Source organism: Tupaia chinensis, unplaced genomic scaffold, assembly GCF_000334495.1.
Source record: "Tupaia chinensis unplaced genomic scaffold, TupChi_1.0 Scaffold000317_1, whole genome shotgun sequence".
In the NCBI taxonomy this organism is placed as follows: domain Eukaryota; kingdom Metazoa; phylum Chordata; class Mammalia; order Scandentia; family Tupaiidae; genus Tupaia; species Tupaia belangeri.
The window spans coordinates 3,435,681-3,449,715 of NW_006159810.1; the positions used below are offsets into that span (position 1 = coordinate 3,435,681).

At 41.7% G+C, this 14,035-nt stretch overlaps 1 protein-coding gene across 1 annotated transcript in view; it reads left to right on the forward strand.

The window, feature by feature from the left end:
- Nucleotides 1-8,410: 8,410 nt before the first annotated feature.
- ARHGEF33 (Rho guanine nucleotide exchange factor 33) overlaps nucleotides 8,411-14,035 on the forward strand; it is a 57,526-nt gene continuing 51,901 nt past the window's right edge. The window contains exons 1-2 of the mRNA XM_006151382.3: nucleotides 8,411-8,435; nucleotides 10,063-10,112. Of these exons, the coding sequence (XP_006151444.1) occupies nucleotides 8,411-8,435; nucleotides 10,063-10,112 (75 nt within the window). The remainder of the gene's footprint in view (nucleotides 8,436-10,062; nucleotides 10,113-14,035) is intronic.

Below are 14,035 nucleotides of genomic sequence, written 5' to 3' on the forward strand. Positions count from 1 at the left end.
TGTGGATTTTTTTTTGCATGTTTGTTTTCAATTAGTTATAGATTAACAAAATCCTCAGGAATCAACTATTCATAAAAACATGACTTTACATATTTAAAGACTTTTTTTCCTCCACATAGTAATAGAAATCACTTCTAACAATATTTTCAAAGCTGTGTGGCTTTGATCAGATCACTTCTCTTCTACTCTTCAGGCCTCAGTTACCTCCCTAAAAAAATGAAGACATTAGATGAATTAATTTTCTCAGGGTCTTTTTGGTTCTACCATTTATAATTTAATTATGTTCATCATGGAATGGTTCAGATATCAAGTAAATGAGTGATTGCCACAGAACAGGAAGTTTTCATCTTAATAATGCTTGCATGGCTATGAAAAGAGATTCAGGATAGCTAGGGAAGATGCCCTACATTGACATAATGTCAGATTCCAAGCAGCACATGGCCTTGACTTGGGCCTTTCTTCATATTCCTCAGTTATCACTAAGTAGCTGTTCACCAATACATGTTTATTTTTATAGAGAGATTTTTTGTTATAAGGCATGTGTGCTTACTAAAGAGACAGAGAAAGACAGAGAGAAAGTGAGACATTACCCCCCACCAGGGGGGTGGCCACTCTGCAATCCCTGCTACTCCACTACTCTCTCTGGATTTTGGGCATACATGGACACAGACATGCCTGGTGTGATTCTCAATTCACTAAGTCCTGGACTTGTACCATGGTTGGCCATGTGGGAGTCCGGCACCTTAACCACTTCGCCAATGCTGATTTGTTTTTTTAATCTATGCCAACTTATTTTGCTTTACAGACCTCAGTATCTGAATGAAAAGTTTTAAGTCAATTTTTTTGAGTGCTATGGTTTGACTGTGTCCTTCCCCAAATTCATGTGTTGAAATTTGTGTGACAATATTAATACGGTAGAAACTTAATCTGACCATGGGTTTTAGAGGTAAAACCTTTGGGAGGTGATAAACGCTAGATAAGGTCGTCAGGGTCAGCCCCCAAGATTGAATACTATTAACTTTATAAGGAGAGGGAACGAAACTACAGCAGAGACACAGGAAAATAGACACAGTCATCTTGTCCTCTCACCATGTGATATTCTGTGCCACCTCAGGACCCTTCAGAGAGCCACTCACCAGCAAGCAGACCCTCACCAGATGGGGCCACTTTGGGTCACCATAACTGTAAGCTACATAAACTTCCATTCATTTATAAATGACTTAATCTATGGTATTCTGTTATCAGCAATAGAGAATGGTAAAACAGAAAATTGGTACCAAGGAGTGAATTATTATTAATCATAAATACCTGAAAATGTACAAGTAGCTTTGGAACTGGGTGATGAGCAAAGGCTAGAAGAGTTTGGAGGAGCAGGCTTGAAAAATCTTAGATTATGGCGCCAGTAGGTGGTGTTGTGGTTAAGGCACTGAACTCCTGCATGGCCAACCGTGGTTAGAGTCCCAGACTCAGTGACTTGACTCATGCCGGGTGTGTGTGTATTAGTGCCCAGAATCCCAAGAGGAGAATGGAGGAGAAGGGATTGTGATATGGCCATCCCCCCTGGGATGGGGAGGGGTGATTTCTTGCTTTCTGGTTCCCTAAAATGCACCCACAGCCTATAGCAAAGATCTCTCTTAAATAAAAAACAGAAAAAAAAAAAAAGAAAGAAAAAGAAAAATCTTAGAGGCTGGTGAGGGTTCAGAAATTGAGAAGTTTGGAATTTTTTTAAAAAAAAGATTATCTATTCAATTTTCTATGTTATTATTACTATTGTTTCAAACAGGAGGTCTCACATATTTATTACTGAACCAACCTACCAATGCAGAACTTAGAAATAAAGTGAAGCATCATTTTTTTCTACTAAAACATCCCCAGGTGACCATTTTCAGCTTGATGTGACTATGGTGACCTTGGTACAGCATAAATATGTGGGCCATATCCTGTCCAGTTCCTTAGAGACTCAGCTTGGTTCTTCTCCAGTGTCTCCTCTTGGGGTTGTACCTGATTTTATTACCAGCTTTCATTCAAATCCACTGGGGAATGGGACTATTTTGCTTCTGTTTTTTGGCCAAATAACCACTTGATTCTGAAAGTCTCATGAGAAGACATGGTGAAGAATCAAGTGGCGCGTACATACCACAATGGCGGAGAACAGAAGAGCTATTATTACTATTTTTAAATTTTTCTATAGGGCACATGTGCTCACTAAAGAGAGAGAGAAACTGAGAAAGCAAGCCACCAGAACCAGAACCTGAACCATGGTCAGCCACATGGGCATGGGAGTCCAGTGCCTTAACCACCATGTCACCTGCTGGCCCCAAGTTTGGCAATTTTTAAGATCTGTTAAGGAGTAGTGACCAGAGTGATGATAGAAATAGGGTAGTAAAAATCATTCTCAGATGATCTCAGGTAAAAACTAGTACTATCTTTTTTTTTTTTTTTTTTTTTTATGAGGGGTTTTTTTTAATGTTTTTTTTTTGTGTGTGTTCACTAGAAAGACAGAGAGAGACAGAGAGACAGAAAGTGAGAAATCATCCCCCAGGGGGAATGGCCATGTCACAATCCCTTCTCCTCCACTCTCTTCTCGGGATCTTGGGCACACATGCACATGCACCTGGCATGAGTTTAAGCCACCAGGTCCAGGACTCAAACTGCAGTTGGCTACATGGGAGTCCAGCGACGTAGCTATTGTGCCATCTGCTGGTCCTGAAAACTAGTACTATCTTATTGGAAATTGGAGACCAGATCATCTTCACTGTTGCAAAACCCTTGGTTGTATTGTGACCATGCAAAGTCTAAATGTCTAAAGCCATAGGACAACTTTGCAGATGCTGAATTCAAGAGTGAGTATTTGATGAAAGAACTTTCTAAGCAAAATATAGAAAGATCTACATTTTTTAAAGGTTTTTGTAATAGAGTGTGGGCACTTACCAAAAAGAAAGAGAGAGAGAGAGGGAAAGTGAGAAATCATCCCCAAAGGAGGATGGCCATGCTGTAATTCCTTCTACCCTGTTCTGGACATATATGCCCAGGCACCTGGTGTGATTTTCAAGTCACTGGGTCTAGGCCTCAAACTGCAGTTGACCATGTAGGAGTCCAGTGTCTTAACTACTATGCCACCTACTGGCCCCTGCACAGTTACTTTTAACAGTTCATGATGAAATGAGAGAGCAAAGGGATAACTTAAAGATAGAATTGATCATTAAAAGGAAAGCAGAGCAGAAAAACTGGAAAATTCATAGCCTGTTTATATAAAAAAGTGTAATGACATGTTCAAGAGAGATTGGGGATTGTGGCCAAACAACAGTATATGCATTTCTTTAGCGTGGATGAAAGGGAGCCAGGTGCTTTATATGTTAAGACAAAGGAAGGAAGGCTCCAAAGGCATTTCAGAGATCTTCAAGACTATCCCTCCCATAATAGGTCCAGAGGTATAGGAGAGCAGAATAGTTTCAGGGGGTGAGGCTGGGGCACTCTCCACGGTTTACTGACCAGGGCTGCCTTGGACCTCTGCTCTCCACATCCCAATGAATGCTCTTCTGCCACTGACATGATTCACATGTTCCCAGCTGTGACTTAACCCACTCTTGGCAGCTGTTGCTCCACTGTAGTTTCAGAGCACATAAGCAGTGCACGTTGGCAGAGCACATGTGGAGGTGATTCTGTAGGCTTGCAGAATTCAAGATCTGTGGAGGTGTGGCAGCTTCCACCTAGATTTCAAAGGGTATCTCAGACAACCTGGGGGCCCAGGTGGAAACTTATCACGGGGGCAGAGCTACCTCAGAAAGCCCCTACTAGGGTAATGCAAAGAAGACATGTGGGGCTGGAACTGCCACAGAGAGTCCCCACCAAGGCAATGCTGAATGAAACCATAAGGATGAGAACACCCTTGAGACCCCAGAACTCTTAGAGCAACCAGCCTGCAACACCAACGTAGGAGAATTGCAGGCACAAGACTCCAAACCATGAGAACTTCAGCATGTACTAAGCCCTGAAACTGTGGGGTCGAAGTTGTCTGGTGCTTTGGGGGCCCAAACCCCACACCAGTGTGTCCAGGAGTTGGCACCCACAATGAAAGATCCTTCTCAAGGTTCAAGATTTAACATCTGTCCTCCTGAGTTTGGGACTTGCTTAGGGCCTGTGACTTCATTCTTCTTGTGGAATTGAATGTTTACACTGTGCTTGTCTCACTGTTGCATTTTTTTTAAAGAATATTTTATTTATTTATTGTTTAATTTGCTACAGGGCATGAATGCTTATTAGATAGAGACAGAGAGAAAGAGGAAAAATGAGAAAGCAAGCCATGAGGTCCAGGCATTGAAATGCAGTTAGCCATGTGGGAGTCCAATGTCTTAACCACCATGCCACCTGCTGGCATGAAAGAATGCAATGAGTCTTAATTTCACATGCTCACAGCTGGACTTTGGCCTTTTGAATTGGTGTTGGGACAAATGAAGAATTTGGGAACATTGGGATGAAGTGGATCTATTTTGTATATGAGAAGGACATGCATTTTGGGAGCCAGGGTGAAATACTATGGTTTGAATATGTCACTCCAAATTCATGTGTGAAATTTGGCTGCAGTAGTATCAAAAGGGTGGAAACTTAATCTGACTATTAAGAGGGTTAAGAAGTAGAGACTTTGGAAAGTGATCAAGATTAGATAGAGTCATCATGGTAGGGCCCCCATCATCTAATACTGGTGAGTTTATAAAGAGAAGGAACAAGATCAGAGCAGAGACTCCTGGTCACAGACAGTTATTCTTGCTCTCACCATATGAGTCCCTACGCCATCTTGAGACTATGCAGAGCTCTCCCACCAGCAAGTTGTTTCTCACCAGGTATGACCCTTGACCTTGTACCTCCAAAATCATGGAATAAATAAAACTGCATTATTATTAGTAGTAGTAGTAGTAGTATTTTAGAGAGATTTCTGCTATAGGGTGCTTACTGGAGAGACAGAACGAGAGAATCACCTCCTAGGGAGGATGGCCACACTGCAATCCCTTCTCCATTCTCTTCTCAGGATTTTAGGCACACACGCACGTATGTCCAGTGTGAGTTTTGTTTTTTTTTTCTTTTTTTTTTGGAGAGGTTTTTGCTATAGGGCGTGTGTGCTCGCCAGACAGACAGAGAGAGACAGAGAGACAGAAAGCGAGAAATCACCCCCCAGGGGGGATGGCCACGCTGCAATCCCTTCTCCATTCTCCTCTCGGGATCTTGGGCACGCACACACACGCACCCGGCGTGAGTTTTGAAAAATTTATGCACCTGTATACCACAGTTAAATAATAAAACATTTCCATCACCCTAAAAATTTCCCTGTGCCTCTCTTCAACCATCTCCCCACCACCGCTTCCTGCCTTAGGCAATCGTTGACCTGCATTTTGTCCCTATAGATTAGCTTTGTCTTTTTTAAGGTGATGAACACAGGTTAAACTTATGTTTTCTCAGTCTTGGATAGAGTAATATACCGTGATTGTTTCAATAAGATTTCTCAGTTGCAAGCAGCCAAAAATTATTCTGGCTGATTTATGTAGCAAAGGAATTTGTCAAAAGAAATGGGCAGTTCGTGGCATGGCTGGAAGACCGGAGAACCAAGCTTGGGGTTACGTGGCCAGGAGTGGTGCCCGATATCACACAGTACAACTGTTCTGGCGAGGAAAAGACCATACACAGTAGCTCGAATTTCCTAAACTTTACCTGATAATGGTCACCACGACTAATCTTGCTCCCACTGCTGTTTAGTAACTGTTTCTTAGAAGGTAGAGAGCATATCTCACATACCTGCCTTAGGGAATCTTTGTGCAGTCACCAGTGACAATTGTCACATTTATGGCATGTCCTACATCATGTGTCCAACATACTTTAGCTGAAAGGGATGCTAGGAGACCCTCACACTTTTCCTTTTTTATTTTTTTTAATATTTTATTTAAATTTTTTTTATTTGTTTGTTTTTAATTTGACCAGAAAGGGACAGAGTGACAGAGAGAGAGGCGGGGGGCAGTGAGAAAACAAGCCACCAGGTCAGGTCCAGTGCCCTTAACCACCATGTCACCCACTGGCCCCAACCCTGACACTTTAAACTCTGTAGTAGGAAGCATCTAATCAAACCTTATATGGCAGGAGAATTCCCAAGATATAGGAAAGAGTTAACGTGCTGGCTGGCTGAAAGAGGGCCCATGTCCACAACACGATGTATCCACAACACTGTTTATTAACTTGAATTCAGGCCTGCGGCTTCATGTGTAATGGTCAGGACAGGTAGACCACATTTGGTCAGCACCTCCTGAGTGTAGACGAGTCTCCCAGGTGCTGCAAGTTGGGACAAGGCTATCAAGGAATGCAACAGAAATAAGTGCATTAGCCTTCATATTTGCTTAAAGTTTTTCTTCTTAAGATAATTTCTGAGGCCAGCAGGTGATATAGTGGTTAAGGCACTGGACTCCCACATGGCTGACTGTGGTTCAAATCCTGAACCCGGAGGCTTGAAACTCACACCGGGCATATGTGCATGCATCCCCACAATTCCAGGAGGAGAATGGAGAAGAAGGGTTTGTAGCATGGTCATCCCCCCAAGGGGTTATTTTTTGCTCTCTCTCTATGTATCTCTGGCAAGTGCATGTGCCTTATAGCAAGAATCTCTCTCAAAAAAATTAAATAAATAAAATAATAATTTCTGAACCAGCCAGTGGTGTGGTAGTTAAGGCAACTGGATCTTGCATGACCAACTTTGCGGTTTGAGTCCTGGACTTGGAGGCTTGAAAAGCAGTCCAGATGTGTGTGCACGCATACCCAGAATCCTAAGAGGATAATGGAGGGAGAGGGATTGACGCATGGCCATCTGCCCTGGGAGGTGATGTCTCACTTTCCCTCCCTCTTTCTGTATTTCTCTATCTCTATCTCTCTCCAGAAAATGTATGAATCCTACAGCAAAACTGGAAAAAAAAAAAAGATAATTTCTTTAAGCTATAATCTGCTAATAAAATCAGTAGATCTAAACTAATTGATTTGCTCAAAAAAGAATGTAGCATATTGGGACCAGCAGTTAGCGTAATGGCCATGTCACTGAATTCCCATGTAATCGACTGCAGTTCGAGTCCCGGACCCGGTGGCTTAAACTCACGCTGGGCGCATGTGTATGTGTGTCCAAGATCCCAAGAGGAGAATGGAGGAGAAGGGATTGTGGCATGGCCATCCCCCCTGGGGGGTGATTTATTGCTTTCTATCTCTCTGTCTCTCTCTGTCTTTCTGGCAAGCACACGCGCCCTATAGCAAAAACGTCTCAAAAAAAAAAAAAAAGTAAAGAAAAGAAAAGAAAACTAAAGGAATGTAGCATATTAAAACCTGCCATAATTCTTTAAAGAATTATCTTTTCTTTTTTTTTTTTTGAGAGAGAGGTTTTCACTATATTAAAACATACCATAATTCTTTAAAGAATTATCTTTTCTTTTTTTTTTTTGAGAGAGAGGTTTTCGCTATAGGGCACATGTGCTTGCCAGACAGACAGAGAGAGACAGAGAGATAGAAAGCAATAAATCACCCCCCAGGGGGGATGGTCACGCCGCAATCCCTTCTCCTCCGTTCTCCTCTCGGGATCTTGGGCACGCACGCACACGCGCCCAGTGTGAGTTCTAAGCCACCGGGTCCGGGACGCGAACTGCGGTCAACTACATGGGAATCCAGCGACATAGCCATTACACTAACTGTTGGTTCCCTAAAGAATTATCTTAATTTACTTTTATTTATTATTATTTTTTATTATTTTTCAATTTGACCAGAAAGAGAGAGAGAGAGGGAATGTGAAAAGCAAGCCACCAGGTCCAAGACTTGAAACGCAGTTGGCCTATGGGAGTCCAATGCCTTTAAGCACCATGCTACCTGCTGGCCCCCAAAATCTGCCATAATTTTAAGCAATAAATTTCATACTTATTCACAAAATATTTACCTATAAGATTTAATCTATATATTCACTCAAGTTACTATTTTTACTCTTGTATAGCATGTACCTTAAGCTGTGTCTATTTCATCTTTTAAAAGAATTATTTATCATCATCATCATCATTATTATTATTATTATTTAATTTACGATAGGGTACACGTGCTCACCAGAGTGAAACAGAGAGAAAGAGAGAGAGGGAGAGCGAGAAAACAATCCACAGCTCCAGGACTCAAACTGCAGTCAGCCACGTGGGAGTCCAGTGCCTTAACCACCACGCTACCTGCTGACCTCTACTTCATTCTTTTTTAGGTTAACATATAAAGTAAGTCCAATTTCTTCACCAGTTCTACCTGCTCTCCCTTTCTCTTGATTTCAATTGGCAGGTGCAGGGAAGAGGAGGTGGCCTGATCCAGAACAATGACAATGCGATGTTGAAGAGTAAGCTGGAGGAGAGACGCAACAGGCACCATGGAAAAAACCAAAACAAAGCAAGGTCAGACTTCTCCTGTCTTGCTTCAGGCATGAGGATTCAAAGTTTTAGTCTTGTTTTGTCACTGTCTCAAATCATGACAGTTTTGCTAACTTCACCATTCTTCTCTGTCATCATACAATGACTATGAAGAACACAGACCTGGTGTGGAAAATAGGAAATTCCATATCTATATTTATACCTATATCTATATATCTAATATATATATATATATATATATATATATTACATACGTGCTTTCTTTTTTAATCTTTACAGTTGAGAAGCAGCCATGCAGAAATGGATTCTGTATTAGCCCCAGCTTACAGATAAGGAAACAGTCACAGGACAGTCAGGCTGCAACTACAAAGTGTCAAAGGCAGGTCTCTGTTCTTGGTCTTCATTCGCAAATCCAGATTCTTCCTCTTGTACCAGGCTGTTGGGACATAACACAAAAATGGGATAAGTAGCCTTTTTTTTTTTTTTCGGGGTGGGGGGGTTTGCTGTAGGGCACGTGTGCTTAGACAGAGAGAGGAAAAGTGAGAAATGACCAGGTGGAATAGTCAGCCATGCCACAATCCCTTCTCTTCCAGTCTCCTCTTGGGATTTTAGGCATACACGCACCTATGCCGGGCATGTTTTTAAAGCCGTTGAGTATAGAACTTGAACTGTGGTCAGCCATGTAGGAGTCCAGTGCCTTAACCACCAAGCCACCTCCTGGCCCCCAAGGGATAAATAATCTTTACTCAAGTTTTTGTATGGAGTTTTGATCACCACAAACCATCTGTGTGTGTAAGTTCTGGGCGGAGGCTGTACATTATTTATGAACTTAACATGCTGAGGTTGGTTCCTCTAAGGAGGAATTGCCTGTACCAGCATGTGTTGGGAGAATGATATATACCTTTACTCAAACGCATATTTGCAACCAGGAGTTTTATCTATATATGGCGTGATTCGCACGAGCAATGAGCTGAACATTATGAACCAATGTGGTTCTGAAAGGTACATTTCAGGCCAACCTATTTTTCTCTCTAGGTTGTAAATGGTTACGACCTACTTCCTTTATGTTTGCCCAGTGTTCCCCAGTCTCCAGGTTACTGTTTTCTTTCTCTCTGCATCTTTCCCAGAATCCTTCATTGACAATCTCCTTCTGTCAGCCTTCCTGTCAAGGAGGGTAGCAAGATTCCCTTAGCTAATCTTGACAGTGACAGTAAGGCAGAAGTCTGGGCCGGAGCAGGGGTAGGAGAATATTTCATACAGGCCCTTTGAGATCTATACTGGTACAGAGCAGCCTTTCTGACTACACAATTGTGCCCTCAGGTGAACTTCAGTCTGCCCCAGGAACCGCAGGGAGACACTTACTGGGCATTCCCTTCTGGCTATTTAGTAACTACTAATCATTCATTTTGTTGAGAAATGTCCCCACTTGGGAGCATCGTCTCCGACTACAGGCGTTATGGTTTGGTCATTAGGATGTGAATATATAAACAACCTATGCCAGCTTATTTTTTTGTTCCTCTTAAATCACTGCTTTCTTGTCATGTAGGCACAAAAATAGGACCCCATAAGTCCCCTTATTCTCTGCATGTATCTGAAGAGGATAGGGCCAGAATGAATTGTGCTGACTGAACAAAGCTCTTCCTTCCTACAGGAGAAAACGAACATATGCCGGTGAATAATCCTTCCACGCAGATTTACCAGGTAAAAGCAAAAAGATTGTCTCGAATGCTCCCATGTGTCATTGTGGTGGCTGTCCTTTCTGTGTAGAGATTTCTAGTGCCCACAAGTGACTCTGCGTTCATCGCTGCGTTTGCTCTCTCAATAAGTCTGTGAGATGGGGAGGGCCAAACACACCACTCACCTCGTGCTTTTGAGAGAACTGATTATTGAAGGACAGGCCATCCGGTTTAGGAAATGCAGCACTACCGCCCCCCTCAACTCTGCTTCTCTTGCCTGCTGCTACCATCATTATGGCAATTCACGCTGTGCAACAGCATTTCCACCACAGAGGAGGAGAGGGCGGTTTCTATTTTTCATAGTTTCCTCTCTTAATAGAAAGAGGTGAGAACTGAAAGAGGTTTAATGTTGCAAATATTCAAATACGGTTCTAGAAAAAAAGATTTCAAGTTTCTTTTAAACAATGGAAATAATTTAATTGGCAAGAAAGATAAAAGGTGTATAAACTGGACCAACAAATGGCATAGAGATTAAGGTGCTGTATCTCACATGGCCAGGTGCACAGTTCAAGTCCCAGACCCGATGGCTTGAAAATCTCTCCAGAAATGTGTGTGTGCATGCCCAAAATCCTGAGAGGAGAATGGAGAAGAAGGGATTGTGGTGTACTCATCCCCTCTGGGGGTGATTTCTTCCTTTCTCTTTCTTTCTCTGGCAAGTGAACGTACCCTATAGTAGAAACAAAGGAAAAACGTACAAACTCTTTGCATGCGACAAGAGTCAGCTGTGACAGTTTTTCTCCCTAAATAGTATTTATGTGACTACTATCTTCCAAGTGTAAATTTATAGTAAATTTCTCTTTTTAAAAATAGAGATTATCCTGACATAATTTGTAATATACAAGCAGCTTGGGCTAGGGAAATCCATTCCCCTCTTTAGACTTCAGGCTGTGTTACCTGGAATACATGAGAAAGAAGAAAGAATGAATAGGGTTTAGAGGCGGTTGAAAGAAAGGGTGTTTCCAAGTTGGCTGTAGGGCTTTAAACTGTGGGACTAGGAAGGAGAGTGGTCTCCCAAGCAGAAATGTAGGAGTACACAGCAGTAATAGATTAGGGGAAATGTTACTTAGATTTATTGAGTTGAAATGACAGTAAAGTGAAAATAACAGCTAGTTCCCAGAAATATCGTGCAAGAGATCATCGCTCTGGGCCTTTTTAGGGTGAGCCAGCCCTAGAGTATGAAATTTTTTTTTTTTTGGAGAGGTTTTTGCTATAGGGCATGTGTGCTCACCAGACAGACAGAGAGAGACAGAGAGACAGAAAGCAAGAAATCACCCCCTAGGGGGGGATGGCCACGCTGCAATCTCTTCTCCATTCTCCTCTCAGGATCTTGGGCACACACGCACACGTGCCCGGCGAGTATGGAAGTTTTTTTTAACCATATTGCTCTTGGACTCAAACCAGCTACGGGACAAAATGGAAAAACAAAAACAAAAACAAAAAAATCCAGCCTCATTTCAGTTTGATGTATATTTATTGAGCAGCTATATGTGCAGAGGCTACTGTTTGGCCTAATTGGAGATTAAAGAGGTAACACAGGCATTCTCGTTGGATTTTAAGTGGACACAACCTGGAAAACACATACTATAACTAGCTTGTACAAGGTAGGCTGTTGAAACAATCCAAGAGAAGCATTGATAAAATTCTGTGGAGAGACATGAATTAGTATTGACTGGAAGATTTGCACCAGCAACGTGAGGACAAATCGATGACTGACACTGGATATGGAGAAGGTTATTTCAGGCAAAGGGACCAGCTTAAACAAAGGCTTGGCGGCAGGAGTGGGTCTTCACGCTGTGCTAATTTGATGCCTCCCTGGTCTAAGACCTCCAAGTGCTTTCCCTGCTCACCTCCCCTCTGCTCACGTCTGACCCGCATATGGCATCTGAATGAGTCCGGGTACCTCTTTAAACTCAGGTATGATTTAAAATCTATTATAGATTTTATGTAGGTCACTCCCTGAATGTTGGCTAAATATAGCTGCAGTGGGGGTGGCCTCATTATCTTATTGTATCCCCAATCCAAGAACATCTGTTCACAGTGGAACACACGAAGCAGTGAAAGTGAAATTATTCTATCCGACCTCTACAGCACTATCATAACCCCGTCCTTTTTTAAAAAGAACACGTCCTAAGTCCTAGTCTCTCTACTCCAAGCAACATTTAATCAGAAGAAGAGGAGAAGAAGTAAAGAAAGAAGATGAAGAGGAAGGAGGGAAGTGGGGAGGAGTTAACTACAATAGAATACAATCTATACTATTCATAGAAGGGAGAGTATCTGAAGCAAAATGTGAAATTTTGGTAATTCTCTATCTCCTTATTTTATTTTCTTAATAAATCCCCTCCCCACTTGATATTACCTTATATATTAACTTGTTTATTTTCTTTATTGTTCGTTCCTTATATAGAATGTAAGCTCTATGGGCAGGGATTTAGTCTGTTTGGCTCTTTATTGTATTCTCAACATGAAATACAGTGCCTGATATAAGTTACATATTGAATAAATATTAGCTAAATGAATGAACCAATGAATAGCTGACGGATGTACACATTGCTTTGAGGCAAGCGCTTTCATGTAGTCATTTAGTCCGGTGCCAGAAAATGTGTTGGGAAAATTGTCTGGTTCTTTGAGGGGAGGGGGGGAGAAAGATCCTCACTTTGTATCCTAATCCAATTTGGATTAAAGAGTGAAATATTTAAAAGTCAAACCAAAAACTTTCAAAATAAGTGAATATTTTGTCTCTGGATGGGAAATGTCTTTCTAAGTAAAAAAGCACTGCAAGAAATGACAAATCACAAAGGAAAGAGAGGTCATCCATATTGCAACTACAAATGCTTTTAACAAAGGAATTTTTTTTTGAGAGGTTTTTGCTATAGGGCGCGTGCGCTTGCCAGACCGACAGAGAGGGACAGAGAGACAGAAAACGAGAAATCACCCTCCCACCCCCCCCACGGGGGGATGGCCATGCCGCAATCCCTTCTCCTCCGTTCTCCTCTCGGGATCTTGGGCTCGCACGCACACAAGCCGGGTGTGAGTTTTAAGCCACCAGGTCCGGGATGCGAACCGCGGTCGACTACATGGGAGTCCAGCGACATAGCCATTATGCTAACTGCTGGTTCCAACAAAGGAATATTTTAAACAAATTCAAAAGACAATTAAAAGTTGGAAAGATAAAACCAGTATTTCAAAAGTTTAATGATAGGTAAACAGTTCATTAAAAAATCAAAAAGGATGGAAATTTCTGAGACCCCAGCAGACAATAAGTAAAGAATAAAAAACAAACAATGTATCAAATTAAAATTACAGATGGCTATTAAACAGGAAAAGGAAAAAAGGTTGACGTTCCAAGAAGCAGTGATTAAAATGAGTATTAATTTTTTACTACTAATTAGCAAATAATAAAATAATTAGTACTATTTCGTTCTGGTGAGTGGGTGTAAATTGGTAAAAACTTTTAGGGAAATTTTTAGTTAAAATGCAACAAATGTGTAAACACGTTCAATCAGCATTGTTAGTTCCCTCTTCTATACCGTTTGGATGGACTTGACCTCCTTGGGGCTAGAAAGGTGCAGTAACCCAAATCAGGTCACAGAAGTCAATAGGAGAAGGGAGCCACCATCTCCTAGTTCATTCCAGGTGGACTTGCCAGCAGAATAGGTGAAGCAGTGTAGCCACACCAACCACTCACTGGGTTTGCGGGTTCAGTATATTCTCTTCTATTTGAACCCAAGTCTATTCCCCGTTTCTGTCATCTTTTGTCCACTGCATTACCCCTCTCAAAGTTACTGAATCAGATCTCTTTTCCAGAGTCAGGTAGTGGTGTTTCACCCTTGAATACTTTGTTTTGCATTATTTTTTGTTTTGTTTTTGTTTGTTTGTTTGTTTTGTTTT